Genomic DNA, 16,155 nt, shown 5'->3' with positions numbered 1-16,155 from the left:
GGTTATAATCTTTTTGGCATAGAGATTGCCTGAAAAAGCTCCAAGAACTGATTCTTTGGCATCCCTAATTCTTTTGTCGCATAGTGCAACATCAATCGGTTGATCTGTCCCGAGTGAGAGGGCAAATTTGATTACCAACTGAATCGCTCCAATATGAATCCATTTCATCGTACTTGCGACTTCTGGCTTCATTCTTTTGAGATCCCTCCGTATATCCTCGGCTGGAACAAGTTGGATCTCCACCTGATTGCTTGTAATCTCAATTGGAAGCGCCATTTCTCGGTTGGTAACGCCGAAATAGACATGATGCCTCCTTTTGAATGGACTCAAGCTATGAAAAACTTGATTCAGTCTTCCACTAGAAAACCCTTGGTATGTTTGTACTTCCTTGGTTTCCTTCTTGAGTTTTTTCACGAGCTTCTTCACCACCTCTTCTTGTGGGATCAGAAAATGGCTGGTAAATCCATTCTGATCCTCCTTCTGATTGTGGTAAACCTCGTTCTTTTCTTTAGTCTGACTCGTCTCCGGTTGATCCATTGGTCAAATCCGAATCTTCAGAACTAAATACTTCTTCCTGCTCGTATATACTCTCATCAGAGGATATATCTTCGAACTGATACACGGGTATCAATTCCTGGTGATAGATAGCGTCTTCAATATCCGGTGTGGATTCGAATCTTCTTATCTTTCTTTTCTCGTTGTCCGGGCAATTGGTTGAAATATGCCCCTTTGCACTGCATGTCCAGCAGTTGCAATCTTTGAAACTTTCATTTGTTTTGGCTTGGGTACGCCTGAAAGTCTTTCTTGCCGGGATTCGCTTTTGGGATGAAAACCGGTTCCTTGATGGTCCGCTCCGTTGGCCTGATTTGTAGGAGCGTGCCTTCTGTCTGGTCCACATAGTTCTTGGCTTCCAAGAACTCCTCCTTGTTTTTCTTTCATAGGGTTGATACCTATGTTTCTTTCTGCTCCTCCGTTGATACAGCAACTCAGCTCCAATCTCTGTTGGAAGATCAAGATTGTTGCACATCAATGGAGAGTCTTTATTGAGCTTCCTCAATTTCTTGAGGTTTCTCTGGTCCGCCGCCTTCTGGCACCATTCGGACAGCTTCTTGTGAACGTAGGACATCCGCTTTGATGCACTATCAAGTGGATAATTTCCTGGTGACACGTACTCGTTGATGAGCATTTCCCTCCATGGACTTGGAAACTTTGTGAAAAAGAGGTCCCTGGCGGTCTGATCATCAACTAACCCCATATGAGTATATAGGGTAAAAAGACGCAGAAATTCATCAAGAGCTTTTGGCTCGAGCACCACCAATCTTAGATTGTAAAGTGCCTGTTGATATTTCTTGCGCTTCTCGTCTCCTGACGCCTCAAAGAAACCCATTCCAAGAAAATGGATTTTCACCTGGTGTGAGGCAACATCGAGGATTTCTAGAGCTGATTCATTTTTGAATAACTCGTTCTTTGCCTCGTTTGACGCCTTATCCCAGAATTATTTTACCATTCCGGAAAAGCTTGTCTCGAAGATTTTGATAAATTCTTCTTTATCATACTCCATCGTGGCAATTACAATCTTCATAGCTGAAGTCCAGTCGTCTATGAGAATTTCCCAATCTTTGAAGCTGGCTTCATCAAGGTTGAGAATCAATCCATAGGGGTGGATTGGTTCTAGTGTGACCTTTCCTACAGGTGTATCCTGCAGTTTGGGCCATCTCTTTTTCCTGGTTCGTTGTTGATGAATTACTTTCTCACGAACCCTGTCTCCTCTGGATGATCCTTCGGGTTGATGTTCTTGTTTTGGCATCTCCCCTCCTTGGTTCATCTTCAGATCTACCATATTTAAGTTAGCAAATGATTCTGCTAACTCTTGTAGATCCTCCAATCCGATTCGATCAAGGCTATTCATGAGATTTTCCTTTCATGATTCGGATTATGTCCTCCGGCTGCAACTCCTTGGGTGCTGCATTTACTGGTAGTGGATACGTCGGGTCTTTGGACCATTTATTCCGAATTCTTCCGGAACATGGTTTTCGTCGTTCGATTTTCTCCACCTTCTTCTGAATATCACGCAAGAGGGTTAGGATTTCCTCTTGTTTGAGTGATATTTTACTCATCTCCGTCGGTAGTTCATACAGCTTGACGCCATAGTACTCTACCGTTCTTTGGATCTCCCGCAAGTTGACGTTGTCGGAAGAATTTGGCTCGATCTTGTGGTAGCTTGGATAAGCCACTCCTGCCTTGTCCTTCTGTTCCATCAAGTATGATATTGATGGAGGTAGGCTCTGGCTTGTCTGTTTGCCGATTTGGCCACGACATTCTCCAATAGGGCATCAAGATGCTCCTGGATGTTCGTAATGATTTCACGAACAGTCTCCTCGTCTTCGGTAATGTTGATCATAAGGGATCTCCAATACCATCGTAACTCGCCTAATAGGCGACTGTTGTCTCTCTCCAAAGATTGGAGAGAAATCCTGTATACAAGACATCTCGGACATTCGTCCGGATCCATACAACTTTTTATGGAGTCTCCTCCCACATAGGTTAATCCCATAGGTAAATTATAAAATAAATTACATATAATATAATTCCTCAATTAAAACCCGCTCTGATACCATTTTAGGCGAGGCGGGCGGATCTACAAATTATAGAAATTTTTCTGTGTTCTTTCAGAAATAGGTGGGTTTCTAATATAAAATCCGCAAGTTAAAGGGTTCCAAATGTAAATATTGAGATGTCAATATCAAGGGGTTTTAGGCAAAAAGGCACAGCAGGGGATCCTTTTCCGATGATGGATACCATTGAATTGCTCAAATGAGAAAAAATAAAGTTCAGAAAGTCAATTGAATTATTGAATTTATAACATTTTCAAATAGCAAGCAAACACAGTTAAAGGCACTTTAATATAAAAAATTATTTTAAGATACTTTTTCCATCTATTAATTCATAATCCGTTTTTCTATTTTAATATATTACAAGATATCTTATCGGATGCCAACGGTCAATTATCCGTCGGTAATTACCAACAAAATTTCAATGAGAAATCGACGTATTTTTAAGCCACAACAGACAACGATATCATCGACGTAGATGTCGATGGTAAGTGGTGAAAAAACTGACGTCCTTATTATCGTCGAAAATACCGGCAGACATGCACTGTCAATTTTTTTTTCAAAATGTATGTAATTTTTATTTTTTTTAATAAATACCGACGCATGTGGTCGTACTCGTCGACGATCCTTCTATCACTTCAATTTATCAGGCGGATCAGTTTTTCTCTTTCCCCAATTTGTGCCCTAATTTTGAAAAATCTTGTCGCCTCTCCACTATCGTTGATACCCATTGTCATTACTGCGCTTCTTACCGCCGTTTTATATGTATCTCTATCTCTCTAACCCTTCTCGTTCTCTCTCTCTAAATACCTCTCTTTCTATCAACAGCCGTCGCTGCTCCCGTCCCCCACAGGTCACAGCTGGCGCTTTGCGCCGTCGAATCCCACTATCTATGACTGGTATATGTCTATCTGTCTCACTTCTCTCTCTCTATCTATCTCATTTTCTCTCCTCGTCTTTCTCTAAAACCTCTCTCTCATTCGATAGCCGCTGTCGACTATCGGCACCGCGCGCTGCCTTGCGCCACCTCTCTCTCTTAGTTTCTAGTGCGTGTTATTCTCTTTCTCATGAAATTAATGTAAAATTCAAATTTTATTTTATTTAAATTTTTAATTGGAAAATTATCATGAAAAAAATGATGCAAGATTCTAAACTTTAGAAAAGTAGAAATATAAAATCTTGAAATTTCCACGTATAATTTTAAATAATGAGTGTAATATTGTTAAGTAATTAAAATGGATTGACTAATATTTTTCGATCACCTACTACTCTTATCTATATACTATAATCTAATTAACAATATAATGAATTTATCATTGTATAATATAATAAATAAAATTTTGAAAAATTTACTTCAACATAAAAATAATAATACACTATTACAGTTTAGCGAGTCACGTCAAATTTGTATTGCCAGAAAATGGATGCAGGATACAAGTGATAATTCAAAGTTAAAAAGAATATTTTCGATAATTCATTATAGTGATATATTTATCCTATAATTATTTGTCATTTATCTAGTCTTTTTTTTCCCATGTAAATTGGTACTCCCTCCGTCCCACCTATCCTGAGACCTTTTTTTTGGCACGGAAATTAAGAAAGTAGTGTTTTGTGTGTAGATAAAAAGTAAAAAAATGAATAAAGGGTAAAACTTTTGCTAAATAAGGAAATGTCTCAAAATAGGTGGGACGCCCAAAATAAAAACTATCTCAAGGTAGATGGGACGGAGGGAGTAATACTTATTACTCTTTAGCATTAAATCAAACAACTCAACTTATCCTTGATATCATGGAGCTGAAAATCTTGGCTTCATGTTTAACATATTCCCTTCGTTTTTCTTTCACCTCCTTGTATTTCATCTTCACATCTCTGATAAATTCAAGATTTAATCTCCAACAACATTAGCATTTCAAAACAAATACTACCTTTCTTAATTTTCAGAAAAAAATAACAAAGCATGCATACCTATTGTGGGGATCAATGGACAGAGCTCTGTTAATATCATCTTCAGCTTTGTCTAGATCACATGTTCTTATATATGCCTGGGATCGTCTGAACAAAGCCTTAACGTTGCACGAATCAAGCTCAAGAACCTGTTCCATAGCTTCAAGATTCACCGCAATGCAAGAAATGCACACACAAAAAGAAGTGAATTAGACCTTGGTGCAAAGTCTTGATGCATATTCATACTCTCCTAGCTTCAGCTTGCATGCTGCGTTGTTTAAAAAGCACGACGCTCTCAAAGAGTTTCCCTCAACCTTGTCTTGATGGCTGAAGGAATGGTTGTATTCGACGTAATTTAAGGCCTGCAGAAGAGATGAAAATCAGTACAAAGATATGATGAGAAGAGCTATGTATATATGAAGAGTTGGTTGATCAGATCACGTTCCTTGTTATACTTGTTTGAGGCAAGTTGGAATTTCCCTTTTTTGAAGAGTGTGTTTCCTTCTTGCTTCTTTAATTTGCACATTGCTATTCTTTCTTGAGCATCCATTTTCCAAAAGGGCTTCTCCTGAAACAAGATTTTGTTTCATTTTGATGGAGATTTAGAGTAGAAAATCTTGAATTTTTTGGAGTACCTTAATGAAGTCAATGAGTTTGATTTGATAATGAAATGAAGCTTCTGCAGATTTGATCTTCACTACAGCTTCTTCTCCTTTCCTCATCGTCATTACAGCTCTGTCCAAACCTTCATCGATTTCCTCTGCAGACGACAGACAGCTCGATTTCATTGCTTTTACATTACAAAAAGAAGAAGCTGTAGTGAAGATTTCATGCAATGTAGGAAGACACCTTCTTCTCCACACACATACTCGAGAGGCTCGTCTTCTGATCCACGCCTATCCACAACCGTGCCATCTTCAAGTTTCTTGAGGCAAACCACTGCAGAAAACTGGTCTTGAGACAGTTGGGACAGAAGCAAGAAGATGATTCACAAGTTGAGAATCATCATTCATCGTCACCTCTTGCAAGGGATCCTTCACTGGCACGATCAAATCCCTCGCCCTGCTTCGTGATCTTCTTTAGGACCGTGCTGTCATCTCCTTTGACATCAATGACAGCATTCCATGACACCAGCTCAAGATAGATGATCAGATTTTGATGGGGTGGTGGCATTTCATCATTTCTTGAACTCTGAATTAGGCCATCTAGAAATTCACTAATGTAGTTAAAGAGTCAAATTTTGGTAAGTTTTAGGTGCTAAATATGTAACACTAATCATTGAAAGAAAAAAAGAAAAAAGAAAAGAAAGACATCAAAAGAAGACATACAAGAAAACTTCACAGATAGCTCAGCTTTTTCTCCCTTCCTCATAGTCCTCACAGCTTTACTCATTGCAGGGCAAAGATGGCCTAATTAAAAATATTCAATAAATTTACATTCTTCAAATCAAATATATATCAAGAACAAATGCCAATGGGTTAATTAGACCAAAAATCAAGAATTCATAACAACTCACCATTTGTCAAAGAGAACTCCAACCCTTCATGACATTTGGAGACAACTATCCCATTCTCATCTTTTGCTACATACTTAACTACAACAAGGAAATAATCAAGAATATGAGAGAGAGAGAGGGAGAGGGAGAAAGAGTTTTCAAAGCTAACCAAACACTTCATCAGCTTCATTTGGAGTGGCCCACCCCTCTCCTTCCCTCACAATCTTCTTCATAACACCTCCATCACCACAAACATCCCTAATAGGGCACCAAGAGATCAACTCCACGTCGAAAACTAGAGTCGAATTTGGAGGGACAAAAGGAGGAGAGCCAGCCTCACCATAGGCCAAAACTGGCGGGATTGTGAAGACAGCTCTCTCTCCCTTTCTCATTGTCCCAATCCCTTCATCCCATCCCTTTATCACCTCACCTGTTGACAAAACAAAAAGTCTCTTCACCTCCAAAAAAAATGCGATTTTTCACAAGAAAAACAAAGCACACAAACTGGAGTAGGAAACATACACTGTCCTAATCTGAACTTAAAAGGCCTCCCTCTCTCCCAACTCGAATCCAAGTAGCCCCCTTCTTGCAATCTCACATGGTAATGAACTGAATCAAGAATCAAACAGAGCAATTTAAGAATCAAGAAACTATCCTTAAATCCAAGTTTCTAGAATTCATTCTCCGACTAGCATGCAAAAATGTATTAACATCATATGTTAAACATCAGCACCTTTTTTCCTCACTTTCTTGACACAAAACATTATAATTTTGAAAAGGAAATATTATACCTTCAACTTCATCACCTGGGATTGGAGTTTGCCATGAAATCCCTTTTTGGATAATTTGTTTGCGTAGCTGAAGATTGGTCTCGGGCAAAATTGAGATTGGTTTGTGGCAGGAAATCGCCGCTTCCTTCTCCATTTCAGTTTCGAAATGGAGTTTTTCTAGTGAGAGAAAGGGAGGAGAGATAAGGGTGTGTGTCTGTATTGCATTTCAGTTGAGGATAAGTCGTTAGTTTCCCTCCTTAAATTGTCTTTCAGTTGAAGATTTTTCTCTGTGAAAAATAACTAACTAAAGTGGGAAGCGGTTCGGTTTCGGTTAACTGAATTTACCGAACCGAAAAATTCGATTAATCGAAACAAAAAATGGTGATATGTACTGAATAATGATCCTGATTGAAGGGACGGATCTAAGAATTTAATTAGGACCGGGCGAGATTTCATCGGGTGTTTTTAATGAATTTTTAGTAAAGAAAACAGACCGGGCGACCGCCGAGATTTCATCAAAATATATACATATATATAGGTAATAAAAAAAAATTGACCGGGCGACCGCCGAGGCTGCCCGGCCTCTAGATCCGTCTCTGCCTGATTGGGCTTTGAGCTCCTAAGGACTCTCTCCATTGTGGAGTGCTTTTCCAAAGGAAATTGGATTCGTCATTTTAATCGCTCTTCATCATCCAACAATTATATAACTTCAATTCACGCCCATTCGCTCAGGATACATCAATCGGATCCCCAATAGCTAATTAAACGATCCATGTTATTTGTTATCATAAAAATACTAGCGTCTAATTCGTCGAAATTCGACCGGAATTAGTTTATGTTATTTTTATTTTTTTTTGGTCAAAGTCATGTTAGATGTTAGTAGTTAGTTCCCCATCCACTCCAAGAACCACCTTATCTCTCCATTCACCAAACTCCACCTTATATCTCCAATCACCAATTCGTTCCCAAGAGGGATCGAACCCGGGTCACTTCACTTAAGTGAGGACCCGGTGGCCAGTGGGCTAAGCCCCCTGGTTAGTTTATGTTATTTTTATTACTATAACATATGAAGTAGTTTATATATAAATTATTTTTTTAATTAATTTGATATGATCAAATTAAATTAGTAATACAATATTTGAAATAATAATAATCTTAATCATTTTCGCCAATTAAATGTAGATTGTGATAATAGAAATACATTTTTATATAAATATTCATTTGATGAAGTTTATAAAAAGTTGATGTGGGATTGAAGATTTTAAAAGAAAAAAAAATATGTAAATTTAAAGTATGATATGATGTACGATTGATGTGTCGCATCTGCTGTTAATCGTATAGCGATAATATTTACTCTCTCCGTCCCTCAAACATTTTTTTTTTCTATTTTGGTTCGTCCCAAAATATCTTCCTACCCTATTTTTAGAAACAATTTCACTAATTATTATTCTTACAATTTCATTTTTTGTTGGACTCGTTCTCCATTTTCACTAACTATACTATTATAATTTCACTTTTGTGGGACCCATTTTCCACTTATCATCAAATACATAATTAACTTTTATTAAAACTCATGTCATCCTCTCTTAGGAAGATGTTTGGGGGACGGAGGGAACATTAAGTTTGTTCAAATTCTTTAAATTTGACGGATAAGAAATAATTTAAGTAAACATGTCATCTGAGTATCATATCATATGGACCTAATAAGACTAGATAATCATATGAAGCTCTAAAGACCACATATGACATTTGAACGTCCAAATTTTGAAAACCATATTCTTTGGAGTTTGAAATACCACATCTGAATTTTGAACATCATCTTGTATGGAGCTTAAAGATTATAACTTACTTGTGACTATCATTTTGTCTAGAATTTGTGAAACTATAATTAAGTTATGAGAATAATCTCGTCTCAAACTTTAAACAACATCGTCAAATTTGAAATCACGTTCAATCATATATATATATATATATATATATATATATATAATTAATTATTTAAGTAAATACATCTATATATAAACGTATTATATATATACAAATGTGATAAACTTAAACTAATATTATATAATAAAATAAAATACAAATATAAATCTTTTTAGATATGGAAATTGATTAAAAATTTAGAAAAAAATAAGAATGAATGAAAATTGAAGAAAATTAAAATAGAGTGATTATACGTCGCCACGTAGGATATGATTTATTTTGCTATTATATATAGGATTATACGGCGCCACGTAGATTGGGCATAGGCATGTATTTTATTTATTTATAACATTTAGTTGAAGAATATCTTTTCTAAAAAATAAAACTGACATTTGAATTGATTGCTTTTCGTGGATTAATTTATCGGCATACTTTATTTAAGTTTTAGTAACACTTGGAACAATCTCAATTAAGTGGGTATAAGGATTCATATTCTGGATGCCATCATTTTATTAAGTTAAATTTTTCGGGTGAAAAAAAAGGTGGATTGTGGGGCATGATGAGTTCTTGTTGGTCATTGAGTTTATATATATAAGAAAAGTTGGTATAAGGTTGGGAGGGATTTCAGGCGTTCGAAAACAGACGAATGGACCCTCGAAGTGCTAATGTGTTTTAATTTGGCTGGGTTCCGATAATCAAATGGATATGTAGGATTTATAATTAAATGGATATGTTGGATTTATCTAATAGTTTTATACAATTATTTAATAGTACATACTTTATCTAATAGTTTTATACGATTATTTAATAGTATATATAGAATTTATCTATAAATTTATATGATTATTTAATAATTTTTAAATGTAAAAATTGATTAGAAATGTATAAATAAATAAGAATGAATAAGAATTGAGGAAAATTAGAATGGAGTGATTATACGATGCCACGTAGGATATGATTTATTTTCCTATAATGTAAAAAGAAACAACGTAGTCAACTGGCCATAATGAAGATTGAAAATCAATTTTTGGCCTCTAATCTTAAAACATCAAAATATGGTCATTAATTAGGTGGTATGCCTAATTTGCCCTTTTTACTCGGCTGCTGGGGTGATTGCGCGACCGCTGGATGATTGTGCGGCCGTTGGAAGCTTATGGGTGAGTTGCGCGCTCGCGGGGAAAAGCCAGCGCCTGCTGCGCGAATGACACTAATAGTGCCATAAGTGCCATACGCATCATTTTATTACTTGGTTTTATTTTAGATTTCCGTTGACACTTATGGCACTATAGTGCTATAAGTGCCAAAAGAACCATTTTAAACACTTCCCCGTAGGGTTTAGATGTTCCATTTAGGGTTTAGATGTTTCATTTAGGGTTTAGATGTTCGATTTAGGATTTAGATTATCCATTTAGGGTTTAGATGATCCATTTATGATTTCTTGATTCGTGCCATAAGTGCCAAAATGACCATTTTACTTGGTTTTATTTTGGATTTTCGTTGACACTTTTGGCACTAATAATGCCAAAAGTGCCAACAGAAATTCAAAATAAAATAGTGCCAAAAGTGTCAACGAAAATCCAAAATAAAATCAAAGTAAAATCTTAGCACTTATGACACTAATTAAGGGTAAAAACGTCCAAATCAATAAAAATGGCCAAATTTTATGTTTTTTCAATATGTGGCTATAAATTATGTTTTATGCTTCATTTTGGCTACTTCAAAATTGTACTCATGTAAAAATTGATTAGAAATATATAAATAAATAAGAATGAATGAGAATTGAGGAAAATTAGAATGGACTGATTATACGATGCTACGTAGGATAAGATTTATTTTTCTATTATATATATATATAGATTTGTTCGTTGCAGTATTATATTTATTCTATTTTTCATTCCATTAAAAGTGCTGAGTCAGCATTATACTCCATGTAACCTATAAGAGAGTATCACTTGAAGATGATGTTTAGTCCTATTTTGTGATGATTCTATGAGTGTTTATGAGCGTTATGGGTTTATATTTTTAGTTTAGTTCACTCAGTAGTTGATTGATTTGAGTTTATGCGCTTATTTTGTTGTTTCAGGATTTGATGCTCTAATTGATTAATTAGTGGAAAAATATGGAGTTCGAATTTGGCAGATTGGTCTTAAGAATAATTGTAGTTCATCTTGATACGAGTCCGTAGGTAAAAACAGATCAAAAATCCGACTTGTAACGAGGGAGAACGGGCTAAAACAAAAACATCGCGCAATGCGGTCTGCGCGTGAGCGCGACCCGCTGCCGCTAGGATTTTCAGCCGGCGCGCAAAATCCTTTTTTTTTTATAATTTCCAGCGACCACTGGCTTATTTCAGCGCCCACTCACTAATTTAAGCGCCCAAGTCCCCACGCTCAACACTCCCAGCGACCTCGCCAGCGCGCTCCGATCCCTGTGACCTCACCAGCCCGCACACCAAGTTGCTCAACACACCCCGCGACCTCGCCAACCTGCGCACCAACTCGCTGGAGTCCCCAGCGCTTTCACTAGCCGCATACGCCAGCTCGCTGGATTCCCAGCGCTCGCTGGACTCCACACCAACACCTAGCGGGCGAGTTCCTTATTCTAGCGACTTATCCAGCCGGCGCTCCTTTTCATCACCAGCTCGCTCATTTTCTAGCAATCGCTCGCCAAGCTCACTCGAGCACCCCAGAGGCCGCCTAGGTGTGTTTCCTCATGCCTAGGGTATAAAAGGTTGTTTTCTCATTTCATAGGGGAAACTTTTTCGGACATAGTTCTAGCCATCGTTCCAAACACCAGATTTCCTATCCTAGTTAGGGTTATTACTTTGATTTTCATCCTTACGCCTAGAGTAATTAAGTAGTTAGAGATTTATTTTTCAGTTATCGTCATTACTGTAAGTTTTCATTTATTGCCTAGATAAAACTCTTCGATTTATGATTTCAATACAACATCTACTATTTCTTTTACGATTTAGATTATTGCCTAGATAGTTGATGTTCTTATTTAAAAACCCTAGCGTAGAATTACATGCTATTTCATTACTGCTTATTTACATTTGATTTCTGCCTAGATAGTTTTAAATGCTTTATTTCAATTACGTGCTAGTTAATGGGAGAGAATGTCAGACCCAAAATATTGATTAGAGTGTTTAGGTTTAATTTCTTGTTAATTGTGTGCGACATGAGCGAACGCCCTGTTTAGCCTTCCTTGAGAGTACGACTTGGGTTAGCTTATTCCACTGCAATTGACCTCGTACGATTGCGAGTCAATTCAATAGGTGTTTTGAGTTGAGTCAAATTTTGGCGTCGTTGCCGAGAAGGCTTTCGGCGTTTTATTGTGTTGCTTTGTTTACTGTGTTTATTTTATTTCTTTCTTTTGACTAGGTTATTTTCTCCCTCTGATGCGTTTGATCTGTTTGCTAGTGTTGTGTATGCAGGGTCGCTGAAGTTTAAAAAGAAAATTGGTGCCCTACTTCGACAACATTAATCGGCCTAGTGAAGTGTTTAGAAACCGCGGGGAGGAGTCTAAGTCCAGTTCAAACAGTTCTGTGGAAAAGGAGCGTGAACGTGCAGAAAGTTTTTACTCAGATACCAATCTCGAGGACACTGCAGATACTAACTCTAATTATTCTGAAGAGTCCAGAGGTGATCAAACAGAAAAAGAAGAAGTGTAATCCAATCACGACAGAGAAGAAATGGCAGCAAGAAATCTGCAGTGATGAAAGCCAACCACTATCAAAGTAAGGAGATCCTGGTAGCTTCATTTTTTGTATTGGTTTGGGTGGACTTTAGGAGGTCTCAGGGATGCTCTATTTGGGTGCGGCGATCAATTTGATGCCACTTGACATTTTTGAGAAGCTAGGCAAGAAGGAAGACGAGTTAAAGTACACTGATATGAAAATAGAGCTTGATGATGGCTCTATTAGCAGCCCACGGGGACTTGTGGAAGATGTGGAAATCACAGTGAGAGGGATTAGAGTGTTAGTGGACTTTGTGGTGCTTGATGCGGGCAAAGGAATTAGAGGAGAGAATGGTCATCTTGTTTTGCTTGGCCGACCTTTCATGGCGACCACCCATACTCGCATTGATGTGGGATCTGGAACATTGAGTATGGCTGGGTCCGGTAGATCGGTAACATTCTCAGTTTTTGATAAGAAACTTACTACTCCTAATGTTTCATTGCAGAACTATTCTTATGTTGAGATATTGAATGTTGATAAGGAGGATCACATTGTGCAGGAATTTCTTGATAAGTTGCAGGATGAAGACGACATTGAGCAAGAATTCCTTGCTAACTTGCAAGAGGAAGCGGCCGTTGAAGAAGAATTTCTAGACAAGCTGCAGCACAAAGATGATTTAATGCAGGATGACATTGTGCAAGAGTTCCTAGTAAATTTGCAAAAAGAGGTAGCCATTGAAGAAGAATTTCTGGACATGCTGCAATGCGATGATGATATAGTGCAGGATCTACAATGTGCACTACTGATGGATGAGAAAGAAGAGGGAAGTTTTGAATCTGACTCCCGAATAAATGGAGAAAAGAGATCATTCAGTGCTATGAGCATTGGATGTGCATCAAAAAGACCCACAACTACATTGAAAGATGATGTACTGTCACGGGCACTAAGGCAGCTGAAGTTTCAATCAGACTTTGGTTAAGGGTTCCTTTTAGTCGGTCTGGCGACTCTAAAACTAACGCTGCATGGGAGGCAACCCATGATTTTTTTTTCTTAGTTTCCTTTGTTTCTGTTTTTCTTTTGCTTTGCTTGATTTTTGTTTTGGTTGTGTCCTTGGTGTATGGTGCATGCTCTGTGCTCTTAGGATTGACATCTTGCGTAGATGAGAAGTATGCATCGCAATGTGGAACTCCATTGGCTCATCTTCTTGATTAATATTTCAGGGAAGTGTTTTTCTTACATTATTATTTTAGGCAATGTTTTGTTCTAAGTGTGGGGGGGAAAGCCCTGGTTTTATTGATTTTGGTAAATGTGGGAGAGTTTCTTTTTGTGCTTTATTGGTGGGGCAAATGGTCCCCTTGCATTTAGTGGATGCTTGAAATTGAGCTTGTCTATATTGATCTTTTGGAGATGTTGTTTTCGATGTGATTTTCGGGTTTGTGCCGTTGGTGGTTATTCTTGTTTTTCTTTTATGCATATCTCTTGTTTGGTGAGATGAATTAGAAGTTTTTGTTGCAACACATTTGTAAGCAATTGAGACATGATTTGTCCAGTAGATGCTAGAGGAAGTGTTGTCAGTGTGATTGTCTACGATCTTGTTATGAAGTTTTGTGAATGTTGAAATATTTGACAGCTCTGAGTCTCTACTCCTCTAGTGTTACTATGAGCATGAGAAACCATGTGGGAAGACTTTGGATTACCTCCAAAAGGCTTGATCTCACAAATTATGGCTTAACTGTTGAAAATGAAAGATAAACTTCTTAAGAGAATTGAAAAATGGTGAAGATATAACAGTAAAAACATAAGATAATGATTATAAGGCGATCACATTAGGAAATTCACTTCTAGCGGAGAATTAAGTCTGATCGAATCATTTGTATCATAATGGTGTTGCTTCTTAAAACTTTAAGTTGCTTACACCATTTAAGAGATATGTGTTGAGTGAAAAACTTGAATTGGTTTGTGAATGTTTGGTTGGAATTGAGCATTGTTGAACCATCTCTTCGTTTGATTCTTATGGATTTTGCTTGAGGACAAGCAAAAAACTAAGTGTGTGGGGGGGGGGGGAGGGGGAGGAGGGGTTGTTTAGTATTGTTTTGTGATGATTCTATGGGTGTTTATGTGCGTTATGGGTTTGTATTTTTGGTTTAGTTCACTCAGTAGTTGATTGATTTGAGCTTATGCGCTTATTTTGTTGTTTCAGGATTTGATGCTCTAATTGATTAATTAGTGAAAAACTATGGAGCTCAAATTTGACTGATAAGTCTTAATAAGAATTTTAGTTCGTCTCGATACGAGTCCGTTGGCGAAAACGGATCCAAAATCCGACTTATAACGAGAGAGAACGGGCCAAAACAAAAACATCGCACAATATAGTCCGCGCGTGAGCGACCCGGGCCGCTGGGATTTTCAGCCGGCGCGGAAAATCCTTTTTTTGATAATTTCTAGCGACCACTGGCTTATTTCAGCGCCCACTCACTAATTCCAGCGCCCAAGTCCCCTCGCTCAACATTCCCAGCGACCTCGCCATCGCGCTCCAATCCCTGCGACCTCGCTAGGCTGCGCACCAACTCGCTGGAGTCCCCAGCGCTTTCGCCAGCCACCTACGCCAGCTCGCTGGATTCCCAACGCTTTCACCAGCGCTCGCTGGACTCCACACCAACACCCAACAGGCGAGTTCCTTATTCTAGCGACTTATCCAGCCGACGCTCCTTTTCATCACCAGCTCGCTCATTTTCTAGCGGTCGCTCGCCAAGCTCACTCGAGCACCCCAGAGGCCGCCTGGGTGTGTCTCCTCATGCATAGGGTATAAAAGGTTGTTTTCTCATTTCATAGGGGACACTTTTTCGGACGCAGTTCTAGCCATCGTTCCAGACATCATATTTCCTATCCTAGTTAGGGTTATTACTTTGATTTTCATCCTTACGCCTAGAGTAATTCAGTAGTTAGAGATTTATTTTTCAGTTATCGTTATTAATGTAAGTTTTCATTTATTGCCTAGATAAAACTCTTAGATTTATAATTTCAATACAACATATGTTATTTCTTTTACGATTTAGATTATTGCTTAGATAATTGATGTTCTTATTTAAAAACCCTAGCGTAGAATTACATGTTATTTCATTACTGCTTATTTACATTTGATTTCTGCCTAGATAATTTTAAATGATTTATTTCAATTACGTGCTAGTTAATGAGAGAGAATGTCAGACCCAAAATATTGATTAGAGTGTTTAGGTTTAATTTCTTATTAATTGTGTGCGACACGAGCGAACGCCCTGTTTAGCCTTTCTTGAGAGTACGACTTGGGTTAGCTTATTCCACTGCAATTGACCTCGTACGATTGTGAGTCAATTCAATAGGTGTTTTGAGTAGAAAATCCTTAAAATTACTATTATGCTTGTCTTTTAATAGAAAATGCTTAAAATGTATGGAATGCCCCAAAAAAAATTGTTTGCTATTATTATTATGCTTGTCTTTTATTATTATTTATTCTAGCTTGTAATTTATTGAAACTATATAATATATGAAAATGTTGTTCGTTATTATTGCTATTATTGTCTTTTAATAAAAAAGAATGCCTAAAATGTACGAAATGACAAAAAAAGAAGTTTGTAATGTATTGAAATTAATTTGTAATATATTGAAACTAAATAATCTATGAAAATGTTGTTCTTTATTATTACTATTATCCTCGTCTTTTAATAAAAAATGCCTTAAAAATACAGAATG

General features: G+C 37.4%; 1 protein-coding gene across 1 annotated transcript; it reads right to left on the bottom strand.

The window, feature by feature from the left end:
• Nucleotides 1-4,247: 4,247 nt before the first annotated feature.
• On the bottom strand, nt 4,248-7,214 carry LOC130990241 (70 kDa peptidyl-prolyl isomerase-like). Its single transcript, XM_057914470.1, has 12 exons — nt 6,843-7,214; nt 6,574-6,660; nt 6,221-6,481; nt 6,073-6,150; nt 5,885-5,965; nt 5,576-5,761; nt 5,406-5,495; nt 5,192-5,316; nt 5,004-5,124; nt 4,772-4,920; nt 4,578-4,705; nt 4,248-4,481 (listed from the first exon to the last, which is right to left on the bottom strand). The coding sequence occupies exons 1-12, from the start codon at nt 6,973-6,975 to the stop codon at nt 4,382-4,384; spliced, it is 1,539 nt and encodes a 512-aa protein (XP_057770453.1). The 5' UTR covers nt 6,976-7,214; the 3' UTR covers nt 4,248-4,381.
• Between the last annotated feature and the right edge of the window lie 8,941 nt (nt 7,215-16,155).

This window comes from Salvia miltiorrhiza, chromosome 6 (genome assembly GCF_028751815.1).
Source record: "Salvia miltiorrhiza cultivar Shanhuang (shh) chromosome 6, IMPLAD_Smil_shh, whole genome shotgun sequence".
NCBI classification, from domain to species: domain Eukaryota; kingdom Viridiplantae; phylum Streptophyta; class Magnoliopsida; order Lamiales; family Lamiaceae; genus Salvia; species Salvia miltiorrhiza.
The sequence above is the reverse complement of the archived record's forward strand: the minus strand, read 5'-3'. Positions and strand labels throughout refer to the sequence as shown.